The sequence below is a fragment of the Felis catus genome, chromosome C1 (genome assembly GCF_018350175.1).
Source record: "Felis catus isolate Fca126 chromosome C1, F.catus_Fca126_mat1.0, whole genome shotgun sequence".
NCBI classification, from domain to species: Eukaryota; Metazoa; Chordata; class Mammalia; order Carnivora; family Felidae; genus Felis; species Felis catus.
In genome coordinates, this window is record NC_058375.1 from 52842846 (window position 1) to 52870463 (window position 27618).

At 41.6% G+C, this 27618-nt stretch overlaps 2 protein-coding genes across 6 annotated transcripts in view; both read left to right on the forward strand.

Moving 5' to 3' along the window:
- Window positions 1–15110, forward strand: part of ROR1 (receptor tyrosine kinase like orphan receptor 1) — a 398988-nt gene extending 383878 nt beyond the window's left edge. For both annotated transcript variants that reach the window (XM_023257832.2, XM_045035962.1), the window contains one exon: window positions 10532–15110. In XM_023257832.2, coding sequence (XP_023113600.1) covers window positions 10532–11959 — 1428 coding nt within the window. In that variant the 3' untranslated portion in view covers window positions 11960–15110. The remainder of the gene's footprint in view (window positions 1–10531) is intronic.
- Window positions 15111–26998: 11888 nt separating this feature from the next.
- UBE2U (ubiquitin conjugating enzyme E2 U) overlaps window positions 26999–27618 on the forward strand; it is a 60440-nt gene continuing 59820 nt past the window's right edge. The window contains exon 1 of one of the 4 annotated variants that reach the window (XM_019837157.3): window positions 26999–27616. In XM_019837157.3, coding sequence (XP_019692716.1) covers window positions 27551–27616 — 66 coding nt within the window. In that variant the 5' untranslated portion in view covers window positions 26999–27550. The remainder of the gene's footprint in view (window positions 27617–27618) is intronic. The other 3 variants (XM_019837160.3, XR_006584364.1, XM_003990157.5) reach the window with 3 other exon arrangements.

Here is a 27618-nt window from a genome sequence, read left to right on the forward strand (position 1 = left end):
GCTTTCCTCCTATCCCCTCTGTTTCCTTCACTGGTTCCTCCAGTTCCTCTTTACTTCTCTCCCTCTTCCCCCTTCTCTCTCTCTCTCTCTCTCTCTCTCTCTCTCTCTCTCTCTATTTCATCCTCTGGCATTGCTTTAGTTCCCACTTGATATACATTCCCTAATCTAGAAGGACACATCTCAAGCTATAGAATCCTTGCTCCCAGCACCTAAGGATCCATAATCTCCAGGCCTAACATACCTTTACAGCCACATTTTTTTTTAGTCTATTTCCAGGAGGTAGTTTGTTATACTCCAAAGGGCAAGGACCGAGAGGAGAGAGATGATTACAAATCTGTGTTCCATTGATTACTGGCCATGAGATCTTAAGCAAATTTTCCGAACCTTTGTTTTCTCACTTGTAAAACAAGGATACAAATAGGGGTGCCTGGGTGGCTCAGTTGGTTAAGCGTCTGGTTAAAGATCTGACTCTTGATTTTGGCTCAGGTCATGGTCTCACAATTCATGAGTTCGAGCTCCATGTCTGGCTCTGTGCTGACAGTGCAGAGTCTACTTGGAATTCTGTTTCTCCCTCTCTCTCTGCCCTTCTCCCCCTACACCTCTCTCTAAAAATGAATAAATAAACTTTAAAACAAAGCAAAACAAAATTTAAAAAACACAAGGATACAAAGAGTACTTAGAGATTTTTCTTTTTCTTATTTGGAGGTTCTAGCCAGGGAGCACAGCTTCTTATATACCCTTGACCAAAGAACAGTCCTTCTCTATCAGGGAAGGTCATCTTCTTTGGCCAAGCAGGCAGCTTCAGGAGGGATATTCATGGAGTGGTGAGGGAGGAAGGGGACACCTGCTAGGTAGCCTGATCAGCCAAATCAACCCTGGCAATCAGTGGGGTGACAGATGTTACAGGCAGATCACTCTCACATCCGATATTTTTGACAATTTGAGATAGTGTGTCTGGCACTTCACAGGAACCTGATTGCTAGAAGTTACTATTATTTTGGTACAGTGATGATACAAACAGCCACAAATATTTCAGTCAACTACCAAATGCTGTGCACAGGATAATGTGGGTTGGGAGGAAGCTATAGGACCCCGCAGCCCACAGCATTAGCTGGGTGAAGAGACAGGCAGGGGAAGCACAGCAAAGATACTAGAGGTAGCTCTTTGGACAGTTCTGGTATTCCATTCTGATTGAGTTAGCATAAATCCCCTGCCCCACACACCCTGTTGACACCCTGGATAAAATCCGTCAGGGTGGAGAGGGTTTGATGGTTAGGGCTGGGAGGCTTCCAGTACAGAGCTTCAGCTTCAAGCTACATCTGTAGAAACTTTACTTGTGGGGAGGATGAGTATTAGAAGTGGATATATTATAAGTGGTATTGCCGATAAGCTAAAGTACATCACAGACATTATCTCAATGGAATCTCCATTATGACCTTATGAAGTAGGTGCTGATTTAAGCCTGATTGGGAGTAAGAAAAGTGAGTCTTCATGCCCCTATTAAGTGGCAGAGCCAAAATTTGAACCCGGGTCTGCCCAGGTCCAGAGCCCACGTTCTTCCCCATTTCACTCGACTGCCGTAACTTTCAGGTGGACCAAAACACACGAGCTCAAGTTATGAGCACTTGGTGGCTCAAGCTGACATTGAAATTACTGGCCTCTGTTCTGCCTGTTTCCAGGCAGGATAGAAGCTCTCCCACTGACATGGTCAAGTAGCCACCACAGAATCAACCCTGGTCACCACCAGACATTCAAAGTAACCATCAGAAAGTTACGTCGTACAGAAAAGAACTGCTTCTGAAGTTAAATCACTTCCAGAGAAGTGCAGCTGAACTCTGGGCCAATGTGGCAAACTGTTGCTTGAAACTCCCTCCAGAATTTGGTGGCACTTAGCTGGAAGGCACTTAGTTCGACTGTAGTCTTTGAGAATGTCCATAACCTCCCAAAATGAATGCCTGTGGCCTTTAAGTTTTTAAAACATAATCACTTCCATTTAGGAGTAGAGTCCATTCCTTTACAGTTCGAACACTGCTTACCTCAGAACCAGGGAAATGCGCAAGAATGGAAAATAGGCTTTGGAGTCAAGCAAGCTCTGTCAACAGTTAAGTCCAGATACAAAGAAATCTCTATTTTATATGTTCTCCAGGGCTCTTGTGCCCAGCTCAGGCAAAGGCTGCTGTGGAAAGGGTTTCTTCACTTGTCCCAGTCAACTAATGAGGACAACAGAGAATCAACAGGAGTAAGATCTAGATCAGAGACCGAGAGCAACTATACCTTGACATTCCAGTCTTCTACCAGTGCGCTTTATGCTTTTAAAAAAATTTTTTTTCAACGTTTTTTATTTATTTTTGGGACAGAGAGAGACAGAGCATGAACGGGGGAGGGGCAGAGAGAGAGGGAGACACAGAATCGGAAACAGGCTCCAGGCTCTGAGCCATCAGCCCAGAGCCCGACGCGGGGCTCGAACTCACGGACCGCGAGATCGTGACCTGGCTGAAGTCGGACGCTTAACCGACTGCGCCACCCAGGCGCCCCTATGCTTTTAAAATGGTGAAGCCCTTTAAGGATCAAAATGAAAATTGCCAGTTATTGCTGGAAGAATGCTCCAGGTTTGGAGCAGACGTAGTTGAATTTGCATCTTGGCATCACCACTTAATAGGTGTGCTTCTTAAGCAACCTCTTGATTTCTTGATCCATAAAATGGGAACATCACAGTATGAATCTCATGGGATAGTGATGACGATGAAACAAGCTGATGCACGAAGCACCTAGAGAAGTCATCGGGAAGACAGACTCTGCTGTCCAACATACAACCTACCAGCTGTGCAATCACTCTCTTTCTCATATTTTCCACCTGCAAAATGGGGGTAATAGGCAGAGTGACCAATTTCATGGGGTTGCTGTAAGGGTCAAAGGGGTTAATATGTACAAAGTACTTAACAGCCTAACATATAAGCGCTCCAAAATCAGCTCATAGGCCTTATTATGGTCTCAGTGTCTGTCACAGGACACGTATTCAATCTATGGTAGCTATTGTTAAACTCAAGATTACAGACATGTACGACAAGAGCTGTCTTTACTCTTCATGCTTCTTGCATGGGTCCTCATATACTATTCTATATGTATACTCTTTGGTATATAGCATATACAGTATCAGTTGACTGACTGATACAACCAGCTATGAAAAAAGATCCCCCACCACAGGCTGCACATGAAAATAGAATAAACTGGTGACATAGCCCAAGCGATAGAGTGATTTAATTTCAAAGCCTTGAATCTCATTAAGATAGTAGCAGAATACAAATACAGTAAACACCAGTCAGTGGTCCTTATCTTTTCTTTAGCTGGCATTTCCAAAGCATCTTCTGAAGCAAAGTATTAGTTTCTCTGGCTCCTATAGGTCAAAATTGCTCAACCAGGTTCTTCAGACACATTGTGGTCATTCATCATGCAAGGAGTAGAGATCCAGACTGCTAGTGATTGTCTGACCCAGAAAGCCATATTCTGCTGGTTCTTGAAGTGAAGCCTTCAGTTCAGGAGCATCCTCATCACCTGAACGTGTCAGAAATGCAGGACCTCAGACCTACAGAATCAGAAACTCTGGAAGTGGGGCCCAGCAATCTGTGTTCTAACAAGCCTTCCAGGGGCTTCCAATGCCTGCTCTGAATTAGACTATGCTGATATAGTCTATATCAGAGATGATATTAGAGAGCAAGCAAGTCCCCAAGGAATATAGATCTCATGGAGAACTTTGCTTAAAAAAAAAAAAGGACCTGCTAATGTCCTATTACCCCAAATCCCCCTCTAATTTTAATGAGGCTGAGGAAAAATGCCACTGTATTCAATCCATTGTAGCTCATCTCCTCAAGATACTTGGGTCTGGCTAGAATCAGCAAATGAGATTTGTAAAAGGGGGTGGGAAAGGAACCACTACAAGGATGGCAGGGACTACAGAGGATGGTTTGAGTCAATTGTATGAATACAACTTCAGTTCTTTTTTAGTATCTGCCGTTGGAGCCACCTTCCTGTCCTGGAGAACCACTCTGGGTTCTGTTTCCCTCCCCCTCATGTCACTCAGCTTTTTATCTGTGTCCAACTTCAAGTTGGGCTCAAAAGTAGAGCATTCATACCCTGTTCAGGTTAGAAGCCCAAAGTCACAAATCTGTGGATCCCTGCCGCACGCAAATGTCGAAATCCTCCCCCTCTTCCTACAGCCATCACTTACGTAGAGTGGGCAGGAAACGGCAGGTTAGTCATAAGCTTTGTCACCCAGAGGAATCATTTGAAATGTATTATCACCTAAGGTGTAACTTCTCAAAGGTGGAAAGAGATAAAGTCATTGAGTCTGTCCTCCTTATCCATCTACCACCTATATAATTACAATGTAAAAAAAAAACAAAACAACCCTACTCCTGGTCCATTGCTTTCATATCCAAAGGTAATAGATCTAAAAGCATCACATGTCCCCACTTAGTATTTGTCACTCAGGTGAAGGAAGCCACCAACATCAGCCTGGCCTCCATCGGCTGGTTAGACAGGACCACAAGAGTCACATCTGACTCACATCTAAATGACTGTCATCTAAAATGTTCTCCCTTCTTTTTCCTCCTGCTCATTCAAACCCTAAGAGAGTTGCTGTTCAAAAATTTCTAAGGAAAGAAGCAGATTCGGATTTTAGAATAATGTATCAACTTCTACATCAACTTTGATTTTTCCTCCTCCTCTCCCCCCCCCAAATTATAGAATTTTTAAAACCTCAGTGAGGCAGATGTGTGTTTACTTTGAGAAGCAAAAATGTTAACATTTAAACTGAAAGCCTGTTTCAGTTTTAAGGTACTTAATTGCCTTACAGCATATAATAAACTGAGCCCATCTTGTCATTCAACTAATGGAAGGAGTGATAAAGAGATAGGAGCCCAGGACCCTATTCATTTCAGTTTTCCTTTGTACTTAGTTTACTTTGGCACTGTGCCTTATGTGTATTTTACACTTCTTTACATTTTGTACATCCCTGTATGACAAATACTTGTCAAACAAAAACTAAACAGATTTATAACCCCTTAACTTGAAATGAGCCAAAATTGAGCTGCCAAAACTTTATGACTTCATTTTCTTTCATAGTTTTCCACGACATTGGGTTCAAACAGACAAACCCCACTTGAGGTCAAGCAGAGGTCATTTCACTTTCATTACTAAAATATAATTTACAATATGCCAGACCTAAACAAGTTTAGCCTAAAGGGTTTGTATAATGTAAACCATCTGTTCCTCAACAATACAGCTAATTTCCTGCCGTCACTGTAGGGTCTACTGACTGCTTCTTTAAGAGTTTTTATGATTTTTTAACTAGTTCAGGATTTATGTAAAATTTGAAAATGAGTCTATAGTTAAGACACATTTGTACCAAGTAACCTGAGCATTTTAAAAATGCAAATCACTGTGTAAATTGTTCCCCTGAAACTAAGCTCTGAGCAGTTTTTCTGGTAACTTCTAGGCCGGCTGCCGCACAGGTGTTCCCAAGAAAGGTTTTGTGAAATCTGCCATTTTAGTTGCTTTCTGTGCTTCTTTCCAAAGGGAATCCCCAAATTTGGTTATGACAAGCCCTGGTGTTCCTTCCTTCTATAGGCTAGACAGGAGCTGGGACTCTGTGCCATATGGCCCACCGGGTATGGGTGGGATCTGAGAAGACACACTTGGGGTCAAAATGTGCTCTCATGTGTCTGAACAGGGGAAAAGAACAATTAGAAGTCCATAGAGCCACCACACACTGAAGGCTGACCTCACAGCCCTGTGAGGTGTCAGGCCCCAGGCTAAGCCTCCAGAGGCCTTCTGTGTCAAACTGGGATTGCCCGCCAACAGGCTTCTCTGATTTCAGAAAGAAATGGTGTGGCCCAAAACAGAAGGGCTTGCAGTGCAAGTGTGGTTCTTTTGGCTCTTCTGAAAATTCTTGATGCTTTTCAAGCCTCTTTCTCCATGTGCAAAATGCTAAGAGTAAGAGTTCTTTTTTCCAAAGGCAAATAGCAGAGAACTAATTTGCTTACCTCAGTGCAGGGGAACGCAGCCCGTCTTAGCTGTGAAGCCCCAGGGGCTATGTGTCAGGCCGATGCCAAGGTCCTGTCCACCCGTCTTCTCCAGACCCCAGAATCCTGGCCAGCTTGTTTCCTTGTCCCATCTGCTACCATCTACTCTTCCACATGGGTGCTCCCTCCACCCATATGCATCTCCCAGAATCCTAGAGGAGCAGGCCACATGTCACTCAAATTGTACCCACCTTCGGGCTCCAAAACAAATTCTCTGTTTTGAGATTGAAGATTTTTAAGATTTTAAGGTGTTTTTTTTTTTACTAATAACTACACGCAAACAGGAAAAGATTAATAGGAGGAAATGTAATGCGTTTTTTATTTATTTTAGTGTTTATTAATTTTGAGAGAGAGAGAGAGAGAGAGAGAGAGAGAGAGAGCGAGCGCATGTGAGCAGGGGAGAGGGGCAGAGAGAGAGGGAGAAAGAATCCCAAGCAGGCTCCACACTCAGTCTAGAGCACAACGCAAGGCTTGATCTCACAACCTGAGATCATGACCTGAGCTGAAATCAAGAGTTGGATGTTCACCTGATTGAGCCATCCGGGTGCCCCAAATGCATTATGAAAAGAACAACAGGGACGCCTGGGTGGCTCAGTTGGTTAAGCGTCTGACTTTGGCTTAGTTCATGATCTCACAGTTCGTGGTTTGAGCCCTGCACTGGGCTCTGTGCTGACAGCTCAGAGCCTGGAGCCTGCTTCGGATTCTATGTCTCCCTCTCTCTCTCTGCTCCTCCTGCACTGGTGCTATGTCTCTCTGTCTCTCAAGAGTGAATAAATGTAAATAAATAAATAAATAAATAAATAAATAAATACCACAACATAAAGGGAATTATAGAACACTGGCTAGAAGTACTTAAGGCTATAAATGGATATAAGTCATTTGCATTTACCTCACTTACTGGATTTCTTCCACAATAAGTATAATAAGATTGATTTAAGATTACTTACTAGGTGGAAATTACTTTCATACATTGTTGCATTTAATCCCTACTGTAACTATGTAAATTGCATATCATTTCATGGATATGGAAATAGAGGTTCAGAAAAGTTCAGAAACTCGCTCAACGTCAACCACCTAAGATATAGGACCTACCCCCACAGGATTATTGTCATAAATGAGTTAATATTTGTTAAGTGCTTAGGACAGTATCTAACATTTAGTAAATGTTATACAATTATTAACTAATATTAATAGAAAGCAACATGTCCAAGATGCAAATTCAGATTGGTATGATTCCAAAGGCCACACAGTTTGAATATACTGCACTTCCTATGGATTAGTTCCAGCAGGGGCAGGAAAAGGTAGTAGTCCTAATACCAAATACTCCTTGAGTTTAGTTATGAATTCCTATTTTCCCTCAAAATTTTTTATTGCTCAGTCCCATACCCTTCTCTCTTACCAAAGCCTAGAGATCCTGTTTAGGTCCAAAAGTAACACCTACTATGCCATTCAGGGGACCTTTGCATAAATTGGACTCAATTAGAGCATTAGGAAAAATTGTGATAGAAATCCCAACATCATGCAGGAGAAATTCACCTTGGGTTGGTCTTCCCACGAAAGCAAAATCATCTCAGGGGAGTCTGGGTGGCTCAGTCCATTGAGCATCTGACTCTTGATTTTGGCTGGGTCCCAGAGTTGTGGGATAGAGCCCCGCATCAGGCTCCACACCGAGCATGGAGCCTGCTTAAGATTCTCCCTCTCTCTCACTCTCTCTCTCTCTCTCTCTGTCTACCCTTCTCCTCCACTTGCACTCTCTCTGTCTAATATAAATGTATGTAAGCCAATTTGACAATAAATTATATTAAAAATAATAAAAGAAAATAAAATAAATGAAATGAAAATTTTTTTAAAAAAGCAAATCAGTTTCTCAATAAATATGCAAATAAACATGAATATATTCATTCTTTTTCACCCCTTTCACAAAAGCAGCATGCAGCATTAACTATTCTTTTGCTTTTTATTTATTTTTAATTTTTTTAATGTTTATTTTTGAGGGGGGGTTGGTGAGGAGCAGAGAGAGAGGGAGACACAGAATCCAAAGCAGGCTCCAGGCTCTGAGCTGTCAGCACAGAGCCTAACATGGGCTCAATCCCATGAACCATGAGATCATGACCTGAGCTGAAGTCTGACACTTAACCGACTGAGCCACCCAGGTGCCCCGCTTTTTATTTTTGACTTAGCAATAAGATTTGGAGATCTTTCCATATCAGCACATAGAAAATGTGCTCGTTCTTAAATTATGTAATATTCTATTATTGGCTTTGCCATAATTAATATAACCAGTCTCCTCTAGGTAGACATTGAGGCTGTTTCTAATTCTTTGTTCCTGCAATACTATAATGAATAGGACTGGATCAATAAGTAAGTTTTAATTTACTGCATGTTTAAATCAATGTGGTACCATTACTTTAAGCAGAAGTAACTTTCCTGTAAGACATTTCCAAATACAAACCCCTTGAGATCTGCTTTAATGAATAAATGAGACATATTTATAATAGGAAATATTATTTGCATGGGCAAATTAATGTTTCAAAATTCTCAATTTTATTTCATCCTCTTAAGTGAGTATTTTCCTACATGTTTATTTACACTTATATAATTAGGTTAATGGGCATTTTGCCCTGGAAAATCAGCCTTGAACAGAGCTAATCATCATGAATTTTAAATTAATACAATTTGGATTAGAGAAATATTTTTACTTCGTTTTCTAAACTGTTGTTTTAAACTCTGCACAGAGAGCTCTGAATTCCATATGTATTTGCCACATTGCCACCTTTAATTGGAATACTCAGGGCAATCATCTTTTTCTAAAATATTTGAAGTGCAGAGATTATTTTTAAAATCAGTTTATGTATTGGGGTGCCTGGGTGGCTCAGTTGGTTAAGCGTCCAACTTCGGCTCAGGTCATGATCTCGCGGTTTGTGAGTTTGAGCCCCGTGTCAGGCTCTGTGCTGACAGCTCAGAGAGCCTGTTTCAGATTCTGTGTCTCCCTCTCTCTCTCTGACCCTCCCCCATGCTTGCTGTGTCTCTCTCTGCCTCAAAAATAAATAAACGTTAAAAAAATTTTTTTAATCAGTTTATGTACAAATGCATTCCTTTTATGATCTTTTTCTTAATAAATTCATCTCAAAGTCAGGCTAGATTTGAGGTGAATTTCAAATATTACAGCCACGATCAAATGTCACAATTTAGTATTTTCGTTGTGAGCTAGATCCTTTTTCCTGTCTGTCTTAAGGTCAATTAGTAAACAACCCACTTGTGAAGCTGTAAGGTTATCAATTGGTATGAAGGGCAAATGCCTCCCTTCAAGGAAATGAAATGTGATTGAGAGGAAAAAATATTCATAAAAAGAACAGCAACAGCAAGGTAATAACTAAAAGTTAAATAGCCCTTATCGTGTGCCAGGCATCATGTTGAGTACTTTAAAAATGTTAATCTATTAGAAATTCATAGGAACCCTATGAGATAAGTGCAATTATTATCAATTATTATCATCCCATTTTACAGATGAAGGAATTGAGGTAGAGGATGATTAAATACTGTACCTAGCGTCACACAGCTGGTAAGTGGGAAAGGCAGGATTCAAACTCTAATTGTCTGACTTGGAGGCCATGCATGTAACCAGCCCCCACACTGCCTCTTGCATGTGGTGGCCTTCAGACACTAAAGCAAAAGGAAGCCAGAGGATGCAAAGATCATAGTGGTCACGAAGAGTTTCAGAAGGAAAACTCTGATGAGCAGAGAGGAGTGGATTCCAAAGCTCCCTACCTCTACTGGGAGCGCTCAGGAGGACAGCCTTTCATTGTGGTTTCTATGGCTTTTCCCACAATAAATATCCTAAGAATAAGAAAGCATTGCAGGAACAGAGGTATTAGGCAAGAATGGCCATGGTGTTTAAGGGTGGTCACTGAGCAGACCTATTTAAATAATGTGATGCTATCATATAGAGAAGTAGCAAGGGTAGGTGGGTTAGGACCAGATCACACACACTCTATGTCCCAGGCTAAGAATTAAGGCTGTATTCTCTCCAGCGGCGCCTCTCACACTGTAATGTTCAGTGAAATCACCTGGGATCTTCTTGTTAAATGCACATTCTGATCCAGCCGGTCTGAGGTGGGCCCAAGAGCCCTCATTTGTAATAAGCTTGAGAGATGCTGATATTACTGGTCCCAGAACCACACTTTGAGTAGCAAGACGGTAGGCTCCAGCAGGAAATTGCCATTGGAGCAGGGGATGTAGATGGGGGGGTGGGGATCGGAGTGGAATGATAGACAGTTACCTGTGGCACCTCCTCTAAGTTGTGGCCAGCAATTTTAAAGACTTATAGACCTACGGTGTTTTATTTGGTCTGATTTCTAGAACTTTTCTCTATATGCCCCACCCCTCCTCTCAGATGCCACGATGTCTTGCCTTAAGTGTTTTCAACTACACTTTCCTTTCTTTCTACACAGAGCAAGGCTAAAGAGCTGCCACTCTCTGCTGTACGTTTTATGGAAGAATTAGGGGAATGTGCCTTTGGAAAGATCTATAAGGGCCATCTCTATCTCCCAGGCATGGACCATGCTCAATTGGTTGCTATAAAGACCTTGAAAGACTATAACAACCCCCAGCAATGGACAGAATTTCAACAGGAAGCCTCCCTGATGGCCGAACTACACCACCCCAATATCGTCTGCCTTCTGGGTGCTGTCACTCAGGAACAGCCTGTGTGTATGCTTTTTGAGTATATGAATCAGGGGGATCTCCATGAGTTCCTTATCATGCGCTCCCCACATTCTGATGTTGGCTGTAGCAGTGACGAAGACGGGACCGTAAAATCCAGCCTGGATCATGGAGATTTTCTGCACATAGCAATTCAGATTGCAGCCGGCATGGAGTACCTGTCTAGTCACTTCTTTGTCCATAAGGACCTTGCAGCTCGCAATATTTTAATCGGAGAGCAACTTCATGTAAAGATTTCAGACCTTGGGCTTTCCAGAGAAATCTACTCTGCCGATTACTACAGGGTGCAGAGTAAGTCTTTGCTGCCCATTCGCTGGATGCCCCCTGAAGCCATCATGTATGGCAAATTCTCTTCTGATTCAGATATCTGGTCCTTTGGGGTTGTCTTGTGGGAGATCTTCAGTTTTGGACTGCAACCGTATTATGGATTTAGTAACCAGGAAGTGATCGAAATGGTAAGGAAACGACAGCTGTTACCATGCTCCGAAGATTGCCCGCCCAGAATGTACAGCCTCATGACAGAGTGCTGGAATGAGATTCCTTCCAGGAGACCAAGATTTAAAGATATCCATGTCCGGCTTCGGTCCTGGGAGGGACTTTCAAGTCACACCAGCTCCACTACTCCTTCAGGGGGAAATGCTACCACGCAGACAACGTCCCTTAGCGCCAGCCCAGTGAGTAATCTCAGTAACCCCAGATATCCCAATTATATGTTCCCGAGCCAGGGTATTACACCACAGGGCCAGATTGCTGGTTTCATTGGCCCACCAATACCTCAGAACCAGCGATTTATCCCCATCAATGGATACCCAATACCTCCTGGCTATGCGGCATTTCCAGCTACCCACTACCAACCGACAGGCCCTCCCAGAGTGATTCAGCATTGCCCGCCTCCCAAGAGTCGGTCCCCGAGCAGTGCCAGTGGGTCGACTAGCACTGGTCATGTGACCAGCTTGCCCTCTTCAGGATCTAATCAGGAAGCAAACATTCCCTTACTACCACACATGTCGATTCCAAATCATCCCAGTGGAATGGGTATCACCGTTTTTGGCAACAAGTCTCAAAAACCCTACAAAATAGACTCAAAGCAACCGTCTTTGCTAGGAGACTCCAATATTCACGGACACACCGAATCTATGATTTCTGCAGAACTGTAAAATGCATGACTTTTGTAAATGTGGTATACAGGAAAAACTAGAAAGCCGTAGAAAAGATTTAAATTCAAATGTTTTTATTAAAGTAAGGTTCTCACTTAGCAGACATTGCAATAAGTATCTTCTGTGAAGTTTAACTGTGTCTTACCAAGCAGGGCAGACAACCAGCCAGAAAAAGAAAACATTGTGGGATTAACACTCCATCAGGGGTACACGACATGGCATTGGGATTGGTACATCTGGTTTCACGTACTAAAAACTGCAAACCAGTGAAGAAGAAAAGAATCTCGTGATTAAATATCAAACCAAAAAGGAAAGTCAAATGGTGCTTTGTGTATTTGCCTCCGTTCGCCATGACTGGTCTCTCCCCAAAATGTATATACCGTAGCATTTGTCTACCTGCTGTCTTATCTTCAGGACAAATGTTCAGGAATTGTGTTGATTCAATTTAGACTCTATGCATTCTTGTATGAAAATGATGTTCAGGATCAATGAGGAAACTGTAGGCAAAATTTGAATTCCCAGATGGAAACGAGCCATAAGACAAGTGTAAGATCCCCTGAGGCCATCTACACAGTGGGGCTTCTTTGGGAAGGTACAGAATGTGCCTCTTTGTGAATCTCCTCTGCTGATCACGAAGGCCTTTTCCACATTATCGTTTTCCACAGTGTGTTTACACAAGCCCTTGAAATAATATAGGGCATCAGACCATAAGAAGGCTAGACGTGGATGCTGGAATTGATTGTTGGTTGATAGTTCACTCCATTGCATTAGAAATGAGGAACCAAAGGAAGCACAGTCAGGAAAATGGTCCCTCGGCCTAGATCAGCACCCCTGGGAGAGGAGCAAGGTTTCCCATGGGGCAGCCTCACGGGAGCTTCCCTGGAACAATAGGATTGAAGAATAGAGGTATGGCTGCAGACCAGCACGTTAGTGCTTACAACCTCCTGAATATGAATCTTCCTAGGCGTAGGGGGCCCACCATCAATGGACTCTGGGGAAGTAGGAAACTCTATGACACCGATACCTAGTTAAAGTTTCTCTCACCTTTATTTTTTTTCTGATCTGGAAATGTTCATAGATTTTATTCCAGCACCAGGAGTTACGACCATTTATTCATAGTATTAGTTGGAATCCAAAGACTATGAATTCTATTTTGTAAAACATTACAGTATTTTTTTAAAACACAGGTACTGAATTCTCATTTCAAAGATAACCATGAATTGAAATTTTGAAGCTGATGAATAGAAGAAACATAATCATTTTTGCCTTAGGAGGGAGGCATCAAATGTGCATTTCATGCCACTTACCTACTAGCCATCTTTTGCCAAGTTTAGAATTCTTATGGGTTTCAAGTTCTATATAGAAAGGAATGTTATGTTAGATTTTTCTCTTGTTAAAAAATAACTCCTTTATTCTAAGAACAATGTCTCAAGGTCTCATTTTTTTAATCATTACTATTTTACAACTAAAGAGACTTACAAAGAGACTTTACAGGATATAAAATAATTCCTGGAAATGATATCTGATGAGGAGAATGTAAAGCACATTGATGTTTCAATTTTGTAAAAAGAAAAAAAAATGCAATTAGGATGAGAAATCAAGGAAATCTGTTTACCAAATGTGTTGCAATTTTCCCAAACACTGAATCTTCAAACAATGAACATGGACTTATCGGTACTGTGAACTCAAAGAATTGGCTATATCCAGTTTTGTTGAAAGATAAATTAAGAAATATTTTTGTGGCATAAGTAAGCTGGTTCAAGAGCTACATTTCTTAACTTTAGGTAGAGGAGAATATTTGGATCCTTTTGTTGCTATGCAACTGTTTAATGATGAAGATTCAAACCACAATTTTGTATATCATACGACAATCAATTGTTTTCCAAGGATATTTATTATTTTAAGTAAACATGATTTCAGTGAATCTGAGTTTTTCTAGGAGTCCCTTAAAGGGAAATTAGCATTCCGTGAGCCAGTAAAATACGTACTCTGGAAAAACATTACTATGGTAAAAAGTAAATTCAAGTTAGTTTTTTATAAAGAACTATAACATTTATTTTAAACATTTTATAATTACTGAAGTCATTAAGGTGAGCAAATCAAATTTCAAAACCACTTGTAATAATGTATTTTGTGATAGCACTGTGATACTACATAACACAGTCCCTTTTGTATTAAAATGGTATTTTTTTCACAAACTGAAAAATGTCCTTCGCTTTGTTGACAATGTTTTGTAAGATGACTTTATTTTCAGATCTTTTTCTTTTTTTTCCTTATTTTTTCCTTTTTTTTTTTTTTTTGCACAAAACTATGTTTATGGTTTGTATCACAGAAGTGAAAATATATCTCTGCATTTTTATATCCGGTCTGTTTCTTTGTTTCCTTTGTTTGTTTCTTTTTAACTCGATATAGATTTCCTTCAAATATATCATGGTGATATTCAGATATCTTGCCCTCCCATATCTTTTCTTATTTTCACTGCATGCATTTAATCACTGTATTACTTAATGTTTGATCTGTTATTATGGGCATTTCAAGTAGACAAGCATGGATGTAATGACAAAAAGGCTATTTTATATTGAGGATATGTGCATTTGTATTTCACACACCAGCGATGATATTAAACACTGATTACTTTATGCTGCTGTTTATTAAAAATGTTTACCATATAATATTATTTCCTGAATATTGCTATCCTGGAGGTATTTGGGGATTTTAATATTATTTCTCTAATTATTGACATTTCATAGAAAAAGGAATCATAATTCTTATTTACTATAATTCGTATTTCATTGAAATGATTTTTTTTTTTAAGTAGGCTTTTAAAATAGATTTGGGCAATCTTTTGCCACTGACCACAGGTGGAAGGGAAAAGATCCCAATGATTTCATGACCATATACTATCCAACTATATATGGCAAGCTTTTAGTTTTTAAAATCAAAATAATATATTGAATAATTACTTTACAACCAAATGGAATGTAAAAATTGGTTTTCAAAGTTGCATCCTTTTCTGCCTTGTTTCCGTGTGAACTTAGACATCAAAAATCATGTCTTCAAACTCTGAAGAAGAAAGAGCTGTGTACATCTTATCATGTTCAACTTAGATTCCAATCATACTGATAAAATAAAAAGAAATGTGGCCATTTAATTGTCACAGCTTATCTTTATGACCTTCTTTGCCCAAAAGAAAGAGTTCCCCATCTGGCAATTAATACACACTGTCAAAGAAAATGAGTATCATTATGAAAGTTCAAAGAACTTGTCCATTCTGCTCTTTAATACAGAAGGGAATACAATAAAACCTTCAGGGCCTTATCCATCTGTTTTAGGTACAGTTCTTGTCACCACCTCAGCGATCAAACTCAATAAAGCAGTCACCTCTCATGGCAGTGAGATGGATGTCAGGTTGGGTTTCTCCCTCTCATGTGAATTCTTCAGTCTGCCCTTCACTCCTATTTCCTTCTGTCTCTCCAGGCTCTTCCCCTCCCACCATCCCCAATCCCTTCAGCTCTGTGATTTGGGCCTTACCCTAATCACCAACATCTGCAAATTTGCAACACCACCTCAGATAATGCCTACTACAAACCACTAACTACTGATTAAAGGGAGCTCTATTATCTACCTATCCCAGTGGTTCAAAGATGATTACCTATCCCAGTGGTTCACAGAGTGTGGTCCTCAGACTAGCAGACCCTGGAACTTGTCAGAAATGCAAATTCTCAGGCCCCTCTTTGAAGCCCTGAATCCAAAATTCTGGGGATGGGACCCAGCAGTTTGTGTTTTAACAAGCTCTCCTATGATCTAAACATTGAGGTGGCGAGTGGCGGGGTGGTGGGGGGGTGTGTGGTCATTACATCCTTAGAAATGTATGTGTAAGCATTTAATAACACATTTGCCACTTTGGTTCCCCTTAAAGAAAATCAAGTTTTAGTGAAAAATTAAGCAGTAAAATCCTTTTGCTTTAACCATTTGGCAATTGGTTATATGCTTTGTAGCTGTTGTCTTGGATAGAGAACTAATAGCCCCAGCCTTTGACAAGACTACCTTGTCTAGCTCCCTCGAGACCCCTATTCCTGGGTAGTAATCAAAAGCTTTTTCCTTCATGTGGACAAGCTCAAAAGACTTGGTCTCTTAGTGTACTTTCTCTGACTCCTTGCAGCGATGATTAACACAACTAAAAGCGCTCTCCTCTGTGTTGCAACTTCACACAGTCCAGGTCAGGGATAGGCTGCTCTTTCTTGGGAGGAAGAAAGATCTGGCTCCTAGAAAGCATCGGGCAGAAGCAGCTGCAGAGGCTCCCCTCTCCCCTGAACTTCCTGTGACAACTTGACCCACTTGGCTGGATGCAGTCACCTGTGGCGCATTCCACTGTGTTCTTTTACCAGTTGCAGCCCATCGGACCTCGCTGGCTGGCTGTGTTTCTGTGCTCCCCACAGCCTGTAGAGACTGAAAGCTCTGAAGGAGGACAATAAGGAGCCACGGGAGGTGCTAGGGGTGAAGCTCATACTCTTAATTTATATAGCATTTTTTTAGGGCAATAGTTTAAAGGCTAGGGAGAAAATGCTAGTTTAGAAGAGAAGGAACAAGGGATCACATGCCTAAGAGGAACTTGTTTGCAGCCAAAATACGACTGCACCTGAAGTTTGTTACCATAAATGCCAAGAGTACTAAGGAGTCTGTTAACTCGGAGGAAGGAGAGACTTACAAACCATCAGAGTTCTCAAGGTCATTGTAATCCCCTAGGAAATTAGGCGGGGAAGATTTTAAAAAATGGAGACATACAGGGAGAAAGTCTGCTGACATATTTATGACTAGCTGAATCATATGCGCCTATGAAATGCATATTCACAAACGAGTACTATAACATTTGCTGACAAGGCCTGACACGGTGCATAGTCTCACCAAAGTGACCAGGTTAGTAAATATTATCTGGGAATGGTAAAGTTGGGAGAAAGGCCCCTCTTTAAGATTAGATAGGACATCCCTTACACTTTGAAAAAGGCCAGTATCCTGACATGCTGAATAAAGATAATTCAGGGAATGTTCCACTTGAAGGAGAGTGGTTCTCAATATCAGTCTTTGTTGGACATCCCATGCAAAATCCACATCCCATGCAAAACAACAGAACTTGCTGCCCACGATCATAAATTAGTGCTAAAGCTCTCCCTGACCTTAGAGGCATGTGAATTTTGCAGCAGAAATAGGGAGAGGTCAGGCTTCATCCTACACCAAGTGGTCCTTGACCAATGCAATCCTTGGACAGAGAAACGGTCATTTCATCTGTCATCTGGGCCTATTCTAATACAATTCCCTGAAAGGTTTCTTTTGAGTCTACACCCATTAAGATCACTTACTTGAAGGAGACTGAAACACCCCAATTGCATGATCTAGATGTTAACTAAGAATCAACCTAGGAAGACTAAAACTAATAATCAGGCAAAATGACAGTACTTATTTGTACTTCCCAAATTCACTCTGGAAACAGAGTGTATTCATTGTATTGGTCAGCTTGGCTGCAGTCATACCTCCAAAATCTCAGGGACTTGCATTATGTTTACTTCTCATTTCCATCAGTCAGCAGAGGTAGGTCTGGGGCTGCGGCCCTGCTCCCAGGTCTTGGAAGGACCAGCTGTTCTTATGGCCTGGGGAAAAGAAAAAAAAAAAAAGAGCAAGGGGCAGAACTGAAACATGGGCACTTGAAAACGTTCTGCTTGGACGTGCTGTATGCCACGTCCTTTTCTCATATTCTCCGGGTCAACACAAACTCTGCAGATGAACCCAACTGTAGGACATGGATGTATCTCACCCTGCTGAGAGGCAGTGCAGCCATACCCTCACAGTCACAGGTAGGGATATAGAATCTCCTTGCAGGGAAGGGGGCAAGTAGTTGGGAACAAGAACACAATCTCCACTCAGCTGAAGCCCTGGGTGGATGAAAGAGCAAACCCACAGCACCAGCACCCTTCTCTCCTCTTGCATTCATGCCAGGTGTCACTAATGCTTTTCCAGCAGACTCAGAGTTAGCCTTAAAATTTTCAACATACTGCCCTGGATAACCTACTAATCAATCAGAAATGGCAACAGAGATGAAACTTACTAGCCATCTCTGCATTAGAGCAATAGTTGTCAAAGCAGCTTATCAAAATTAGGGAGATTCTGAAAATTATAACCTCAGAACCATCCAAGAATGTACCAGAAAAGCTACCTTAAAATCTCTTATAGGGGCACCTGGGTGGCTTAGTTGGTTAAGTGTCTGACTTTGGCTCAGGTCATGATCCCATAGTTTGTGGGTTTGAGCCCCACATCAGGCTCTGTGCTGACAGCTCAGAGCCTGGAGCCTGCTTCAGATTCTGTGTCTCCCTCCCTCTCTCTGCCCCTCCCCCACTCATTCTCTCTCTCTCTTTCTCTCTCTCTCTCTCTCAAAAAAAAATAATAAACAATGAAAAAATCTCCTGTAAATTCCTCAGATACAGCATAAAACACTATCCTTAGCCCTCCTTCATGGGACCCGAATAAAGAGACTGGGAGAATACAGCACATACTTTTTAAGTGTTCCTGCAAATGATCTGGATAACCTTGAGTAAGGGAATGTCAATTTCCTTATCAGTAAAATATTGTAAATGTAGCATAGAGGTTAGGAGTAAAGGTTCTGATGTCATACTGCCTGAGCTTAAATCTCTCTTTCACCCCTTGGTAACCATGCAAATTGAGACAAGTTTCTGAACTGATATTTATTCATCTGTGAAAGTATCTGCTTCCTAGGATTGAAGCTAATTAACCTAAATGAGCTAATTTATGTAAGCTGCAGAGAAGTGCACCTGACACAAAGTTATCAAAAAATAAAGTCTAGATAATTTTATAATTTTTCTAGGGTATCTGTCTTTCAGACTTGCTACAAGCATTTAATGAGAATGTATTTAAATACTTTAAGAATTGTCTGGCACATAGTAGATGCCCAGAAAGTGGTAACGTTGCTATTATTCAATGTGTTTTAAACAACTTTTATAAAGAGATACATTATTTTCTAATGTGGTAAGATATTTAGAGCTCAAAGTATTCCACCTAATTATTCATGCACATGCTATAATGTAGAACACCCAGGATTAGTGCCAATGAGGTGGGGGTGGGCTTAGCCCTTCAATAATTTCCATCATTTCCCCTCAAACCGGCCCTAATAAACATACACTAAGTAAAAACAGCTTCGAGACACATCCCTAGACCATCCCTATACCATATGTCATCCCTCATACCCCCAAGCTGATTGCCACCTCAAAGCTTCTCCCGTGTTGAAATTCTGGAATCATCCCTGGGGCCAACTAAGAGCACCATGAAGAGGTATATTAAACCAATATATGTGAAGGAAGCCCAGAATAATTACATCTTTTAAGCAGTTCCCTACCCCTACACACACACACACACACACACACACACACACACACACACAGTCTCAGTTGTATTACATAATATTATATGTGGTATCTCTCAACAATTGGTGTTCTCATGTGGAGAATGAAATAAAGGGAGACCTGATCCTCCTAAAACATTTGAGCATATGTAAAGTGCTGCATTCCTTCATTATAGACCCAAATCCCCTCCTAATGGAATTCTGGGCATTATGTTTTAGAACTTGGATTATGGGATTTGGGCACCAGCCTGCCAGGGAAAACAAGTTGGGTTCCTTTAAACACCAAGTTCCAAAACAAGTAAACAGCTGTTATCAAGTTGTGGATGTAATTCCCACCCTGAAAATGTCCTCGATGCCCTGGGTAGGGTGACCTAGCTGTGCCAGTTTGCCAGGAATTATCCCTGTTTTAGCACTGAATGTCCTTTTTCCCAAGAGAACCCCTATGCCCAGGCAAAACCTGGCCTTTTGGTCATCCTTTCTGAAGCAAAGAATATAAAATCAAAGCCAGCATTATTGGTTCTGAGCTCCTCTCTGTTAGGTAGACACAAATTCAGATATGAATAGTGATCAAGGGGACCCTGCATCTTGGGTACCTTATGGGGAGAGAGACTAAATTATTCTATAATTAACGCAGTTCTGAAATTTGAAAGGGCCTGCAACTTCCAACTTTACAAAGGGGAATGAAGCGTTTCTTTGAGCTTAGACGTTTATAAGCTAAAATAAAATTTTTAAATGAGAAATTTTAGGAATTTCATAGTCGCTGAACTATGCTGCCCACCTCTTTCTTCCTGTTTGATCTTTGAAGATTAGCATTCAGCATTTTTCATGACATTTATATTGGGGAAGGAATATAAGATTATTAAAAGCAGAGAAACTCAATATTGGGAACGCACATCAAAAGGTCTTCAAGACAAAGAAGGGATCATATGATTTGAAACCAGAGTTACTAGAAGCATGTGCGCTGCAGTTCATTTTCTAGTTAACAGCGTAACATACGTCAAAATATGATTTAAACCACTTCTCACAGCTGAGCTGACATTTGGCAATCCTCAGCCTTTTTTTGTTCTTGAGGATGGGGGTTCAAATCCAAACGAGGTTAACACTTTGTACTGGGACATATTCCTGGTGGATGAGGAAAGCAGTTTTTTAGTTTCCGTAAAATGAAAACATCTGTTGGCCAAGTCCTGAGGGAAAGATTTGTTTTTAAAAAGAGGGGGAGGGGACACTTGGCTGTTAAAGCCGAAGGTGGCCTCAGTAACTTTGCAAATGTTAAATAATTACATTGCTCATTGCTCATTGCTTTGCTCACCTAGGATGTGAAAGTTTGTATATGAGCCTTGGTTCGGTTTTCATTTTTCAGATACCACACCCATTTTATCCCCTAGCCCTCTAAAGCCATATGTTAATGTCTATCAACTGGTTTCAAGTTCTTTTTACACTAAATCAGGGTAAACCCAACTCAGTAAGTGACTGACCTTTTGTCACATAACTTGTCTTGGTCAGTAACTGTACGCTCTGGATAAGTTGTATTAGTTAGCCATTACTGTGTAACAAAATACCACAGGCTTAATATTTGAAAACAATGCCCATTTATTAGCCCACAGTCCTGTTGGTCCTATCTGGGCATGGCATGATGGCATCCCCTGTTCAGGGTCTCACAAAGTGTTAGCCAAGTTGAATTCTGATCTGGAGTTCAGGTTCTCTTCCAAGGTCATGTGTTTGTGGCAGGATTCAGTAGCTTCTGGTTGTAGTACTGAAGCCCTGATTCTCTTACTGGATGTTAGCCAGAGGCCACTGTCAGCTTCTAGAGGCTGCCCACATTCCTTGCCACATAGCTCCCTTAATTTTCAAAAGTAGCAAAAGGGAATATCCCTCACAATGACTTCTTCTCACGCTTTCAGTTACTGATTTCAGGAAGAGTCCAGTCTCTTTTAAGGGCTCACCTGATTAGGTCAGGCTCACCCATTCTTAAAATCAACTGCGCCATTTAACGTAATTGCAAGAGTAAAATACATCATATTCATAGTCCTAAGGAGTATGCAGTGGGTGGAGATCTTGAAGGTCATCTTAGAATTCTGCCAACCATAAGAAATGTAATGCAACTTTTCTCCTTCCAATCCTCTAGGCCTACTTTCAAGGGGAAAGACTGAAAGAGAAAGCCAAAAAAAAAAAAAAAGTGTATAGTAGGACTTAATAAAACCTATTGTCCACTTAAATTTTCAAAAGTAATAAGTTAATGTAAAAATAATTATTTTGTACTTCGTACTTTTTTTTTTTTTTGAGCTGCATACAGAGTGCTACATATTTGTAAGTTCCAGGAATTAAGGCTCAGTCAGTTAAGGGACCAACTCTTGGTTTTGGCTCAGGTCATGATCTCACAGTTCTTGGGATAGAGCCCTGTGTCTGGCTCCACGCTCACAGCATAGAGCCTGCTTGGGGTTCTCTTTCTCCCTCTCTCTCTACCCCCCTCTTTCTTTCTCTCTTTCTCAAAATAAATAAATAAACATTTTAAAAAGTTACAGAAGTCAGAATGAGTTCTTAATGAATTTATAATCTAAAAGAAAAGACAGAGTACACATTTAGCTAACAGATTTATATTGGGCCTTTATTACATATCAGACATTATTTTATTATATAGCAATGGTCCAGCTTTCTTGGGTTTACATTTTAGTGGAGGAAAACTCAGAAAGCAAACAAGTAGAAATTCAGCTGGAAAATTGCTTAACCGACTGAGCCACCCAGGTGCCCCAAAAGTAGCAATAATTTTTGAAATAAGCCCAGAGAGCTCACTTGGTAGAACATGAAACATTTGTGAGGCAGGGTAGCCTAGTGGTCAAAAGCATGGACTCCAGAGCTAGATACCCTGGGGTTGCGTCCTGGCTGCTGCATTCCAGCTGTGTGACTGTGTATCTCCCTCATCTGTAAAAATTGGAATCAAAATAGTACCTACCTTACAGAGTCGTTTCTGAGGATGAAATGAATTACCATGAAACACGTAGAACCCTGTGCCCAGCCCACGGTCAGCATAGGTGTTGACTATCACTCTACCCCAGCCAGTGACTGAGCGCTCAGCAGGCATTAACTGCTTTCAACCCTCACAATGATTCTGAGAAGTAGCTGTTATTACTGGCTGGATACTACAGGTGAGGAAATGCAGGTACAGGGAGGGAGGCTAAGTAACTTTTTCAAGGCTATGTATGCCACTACTAAAACATAGGTATCTTGGAATACAACCCAAGTCTGTCTCGAGAGCACACATTATTTACCTAGACTTACTAATAAACTTAGACAGTGGAGGGGCGCCTGGGTGGCTCATTCAGTTGGGTGTCTAACTCCTGATTTCTGCTCAAGTCATGATCTCACGGTTCATGACTCTCTGGCCATCTCCCGCTTGAGTGCGCACGCTCTCTCTCGCTCTCTCTCTCTCTCTCTCTCTCTCTGTCTCTCTGTCTCTCTCTCTCAAAATAAATCAATAGACCTAAACAAAAAGACAGTGGAAGGACTACAGATGGGATTTATTTTCCTGATTGTGTTGGTTTATCTAAAATACAAACACCCACAACAATACATCTGATGAACAAGGCAGAAAAGAACATGGCTTAGGAGAAGTGGCAAGGACATAACATCAGTGCTATCATGTATGGGGAAATTTTATTAAAACATATGCTATAATAAATGGAAGGTGAGTCTATACAAAGAAAAATATTTTCAGATGGACCTCTACTTAGAAGTTTGCAATTTTAAGAGACTCAGATATTTGTACAGCTGATGTTACTAGTTTCCAGCTCCTGCTGCTATTAATGCGAGACCAAACCTAGCCAGTCGCTACCCACATGCTCAATGCTTGCACACGTATGCACACACATCACACTCCTACCCTTTACCAAAGCCCCAGTTCTGCTTATCAGCTCAGAAGCCTCTGTAACCAGAGCTTGTCTCCCATCCACACAGGAGCTAAGGGAATTATAACAACACAGGATGATGGACAGCCAGCAAGTGCAACTGTGATCCCTTTTACTTAGTACCTCCAAATCCAATAGGGCCAAGCCTCCAGAGGCCGACTGGCAGGAAGCTCTGTATTTCTTAGCATTTTCATTCCCAAAACAGTTCCAGGAGTTCTAACCTGTTTGTCCTTTGAGGCCCACTGGTTGGGGACCCTTCTAAGTACCTATGCCTTCCTCTTGGTGCCCTGGGGATTGCGTTTACAATCTATGTCCTGCCTGCAGCTCTCTAGCCCCTCTGCTCCATGGGCTCCTGCTGTCACTGATTCTTCTGCTCCACTGTCTACTTTGTCTCTATACTCCCAACTTGAACCTGCTATGTTCCCATGGGGCTAGACAAACTCCCCTAAATCACCCACCACCCACCCCCCCCCCATCTTTGCAAACCCCTTCTTCTGCTTACATCTGGTCCTGTTATGAAAGGGTCACTCTCCTGCCCACCCACCCCCCAATTTTTTATCTGCTAAGTTCAACTCAATCAGCAGAAAGTGTTGCCCCCCTGAGCCAGGTGCTTGGTGCTGGGAATTCAGTGATGAATAAACAGGTCTCCATGCCCTTAGGAATTTACATTCTGTGAGGAAGAAAAAGCCAGGAATAGATCATTTCAAAATAATGTGGTAACAATCCACAAAGATGTGCCCAGGTTAAATGAGAACATAACCCATCATGGTGGTTTAGGAAGAGTCTGAGAAGGAATTGATGTCTTTCAGCAATCTGTAAGAGCTGGTTAGCCAGATAAAGAAGAGGAAGAAAGTCCAGGTAGAGAGCCTAGGCAAGGTGATACAGGGAAAAGACAAGCAGTTCAGTGCTGCTGTTTCAAATATGAAGCAGAATGCGCATCAACAAAGGAAAGGTCAATAGGAAAAATATCATGGAAGTTTTGCAGTGCCATGTTAGGAAGCTTGGATTTAATTCTATAGTGCATGGTCTCTTAAGCTTTTTACATCACAGGTGATTATTAAAATTAATGAATTCCCTGACCCTGTTCTACAAAAAAAAAAAAAAAAAAAAAAGCCTATGTGCACACACATACAGATATACAGGCAAATACAAGGTGGCCCACAATTACAGCCCCCAGATCTATACCCTTAGAAGTCAATCCACATTTAAAACCCCGAAAATGGAGGTAGGCAGGGTAAGCTGGGGTGGTGAAGGGAATCTTTTGCAGTATTTTAAACAGAGAATTACATGATCACGTGTTAGTTTTACATACATTACTGTGAGGTATCATGACACGCAAGTCTGGAGGCGGAGAGTATAGTATAAAGATGCTCTGTGTTCTAGCAAGAATAACAAGGCTGTGAACTTGGGTACTGGTAATAAGGCTCGAGAAGAAGCTAGAAAAGCAGGGGGTCTGGTTGAGTACTTGAAGGTGAGTCATGAGGAAGAGAAGTCAGAGGGGAACTTCAGATTTCCAGCTTGAGAAACTGGATGAACAAAATGGAATAGGAGGCTAGTGAAGAGGAGGAAAGGTATTTGGTTCATTTTTGGACATTTTGAATCTGAAATGTCTTTGAAACAGCTGGCTGAGAACCAGGCAATTGAGTACACGATGCTGAAGTCCCAAGGAGAAATCAAGGCTAGTAATATCAACTTTAGGGGTCATATGAGAATCTACCAACTTGATTTTCATTGCATTGAAGTTACCCATATAAATACCAATTTCTAAAAATTCAGAACAAAGAATGTTTTAATTTTACCTTTTCCTTTTACCTTAACATAATTTTCCCTAGAACAAAATTGTAAAGAAAAGACAAAGGATTATGCAATTACTATCACAGTGTTCCCCTACAGGGTCAAAGGAGCCACAGAACCACCATATCATCAAGAAATCTAGCTAAACCCTCAAATTGGGTATACTCTCTTCTCACTAAAATGTCCTGTCTTCACTTTCACTCTACATTCACAGTTCTATAAGGTTCAAGTTAAAATCTATTGGATATAAAAGGTAGCCAAAAAAGTTCGATCTTAGATCCTGCTTGATATTTTAATAGGAAAAATTCTTTTATAGTCAGTTTTATGTAACAGAATAAAATCATTTTATTGTGCTACAATGTTAGTAAAATTAATACATTGCTGGGAATCTGTAAGCTATCATACCTGAACATGAAATTGACCATGGGAGCCTTCTAAACTGTCTTCCCCACAATCCATTCTCCACAAAGCAGCCAGAGAAATTTTGTAAATGGAAATCAGAGCATGACTCTCTTTGGCTTAAACCATTGAATGGATCCCCATGGCTATTCAAATAAAACCCAAACCTCCCATCATGTAGGAAGGGCCCCACCCTAATTATATCTCCCTCTACTCTCTCTAGCCCTCCCTGGTTCCTTTTTTAAGCCTAGCTTTTCCCTGACTATAGCTACTGTGTTTTCATCTTCCTGGAAGTATCTGCCCTCAGTTGCATAAAGCTGGATCCTTTTCATCTTATCTTTCAGGTATCATCTCAAAAACCACTTCTGGGGCGCCTGGGTGGCGCAGTCGGTTAAGCGTCCGACTTCAGCCAGGTCATGATCTCGCGGTCTGGGAGTTCGAGCCCCGCATCGGGCTCTGGGCTGATGGCTCAGAGCCTGGAGCCTGTTTCCGATTCTGTGTCTCCCTCTCTCTCTGCCCCTCCCCCGTTCATGCTCTGTCTCTCTCTGTCCCAAAAATAAATAAATGTTGAAAAAAAAAATTTAAAAAAACCACTTCTGACAGAGGCCTTCCTTGACCACCATATCTAACCCTTAACTACCTACTGCACTCTCTGTCACATTACTCTTTTACTGTCTAGCCAGCACTTACTGCGATCTGAAATTATGATTTTTGTTTTGTATACTTGTTTTGTTTTTGTGTACTTTATTGTATCCTGGAGCCATAAAGCATAAAGGAGACATAAAGGCAGTCACTTCATTTGAATTGTTTTCATGGCACATTAGAAGTCCTTAATGTTTGTGGAATGCATGAACTAATTTAACTGATAGCCAGTTTCTGTAAAATTAGCTAAATAACTAGCTAACCAGAAGGTACTCTGAACAATGATGTCAACTTCTGTAGTCGGCACTGTCAAGCGAGCACATTTCAGTCGCTCACAGTCTGCTGTAGAAGACGACAGGCAGTTGTGATCCAGTGTGATAAATGCTAATGAGGAGGTAAACACAGGGTCCTCTAGGATCACAAAAGAAAGATTCCATGAGGGCGAAGTTAAATCTGAACGACGAGTGAAGGAAAAGTGGTGGGGGAAAAGGGCGGAAGGAATGTGGTAAATGTCTAGAGAAGGCAAAGTAGTGCAAAACCCTGTGGCACAAGATGGGAACCTGATACATTTGAAATACTTCCCTGTTCCCGGAGCATCCTCCCAAGGTAACTGTCGGGTTTGAAGACATAGTAATATTTGTAACGTATTATGAATGATAGCTTGCCATATACCTTATGATTAATAAGCTCAGACTTGTATGTAGTGATTACTTATTACCAGACAGTTTCTGGTATTCAAAGAAGAGTGAAAGCATTTCAGAGAAGGACTGCGAGTGAAGGCTTCTGAAAGATCCTGGGACTTTACCCCACCCTCTACACTAATTGGGTACAGTCCACTTTGGTGGACTGAGTTGGCGTGGGGGGCGGGGGTTGTTGTCTTGACAACAGATCTCATTGGCCTGTCAAAGTGAAACTGTTGGACGATTGGCTGCGAAGCTTTCCAGAGGCCTGCCCCGGTCGCTGATTGGATAAGGGGCAGCCAAACTCCCCCACTCCTTTCCCGCAGGGTTCTGTTGCTTGGCAACCGATTTGCGACCTCCTGCGAAGCGGGCACCCAGTTACACCTGTGAAACGTAAACTACCCGACTAACGAGGGCCCCACGCTGCCCTGCGCTTACACTTCTCCCGCTCGCCGCCCGCACGGACGACACGGGTTGTGCCAGGTGCTCATCCAAGTTTGCCTTGAGACCAGGCTGTAGGCTGGCACGGCGGTCACACACCGCAGTTGAGCACGTGCCCGGTTTCCTTCTTGAAGTCAGAGGAGAAAAAAAAGTCACTGTTCTATGTCCAATTTAGAGCCGCTTCTGTTGGGAGGACACAGCGTTCTGGGGCTCTAGAAAACAAGATTTATGTCGGAGTGGGACAGTGACCGGTAATCTCAGACATCTGTCTCAGAGTGCACCCTAGGAGTGTGGGGACAAGTGCCAGGCCCTTTGCTGCCTTATCATGCACCGCAGGGCTTACTTCTTGCTGGAAAGAGACTTCCAAGAGTTGAAGGAGAACAATTTTAAGGT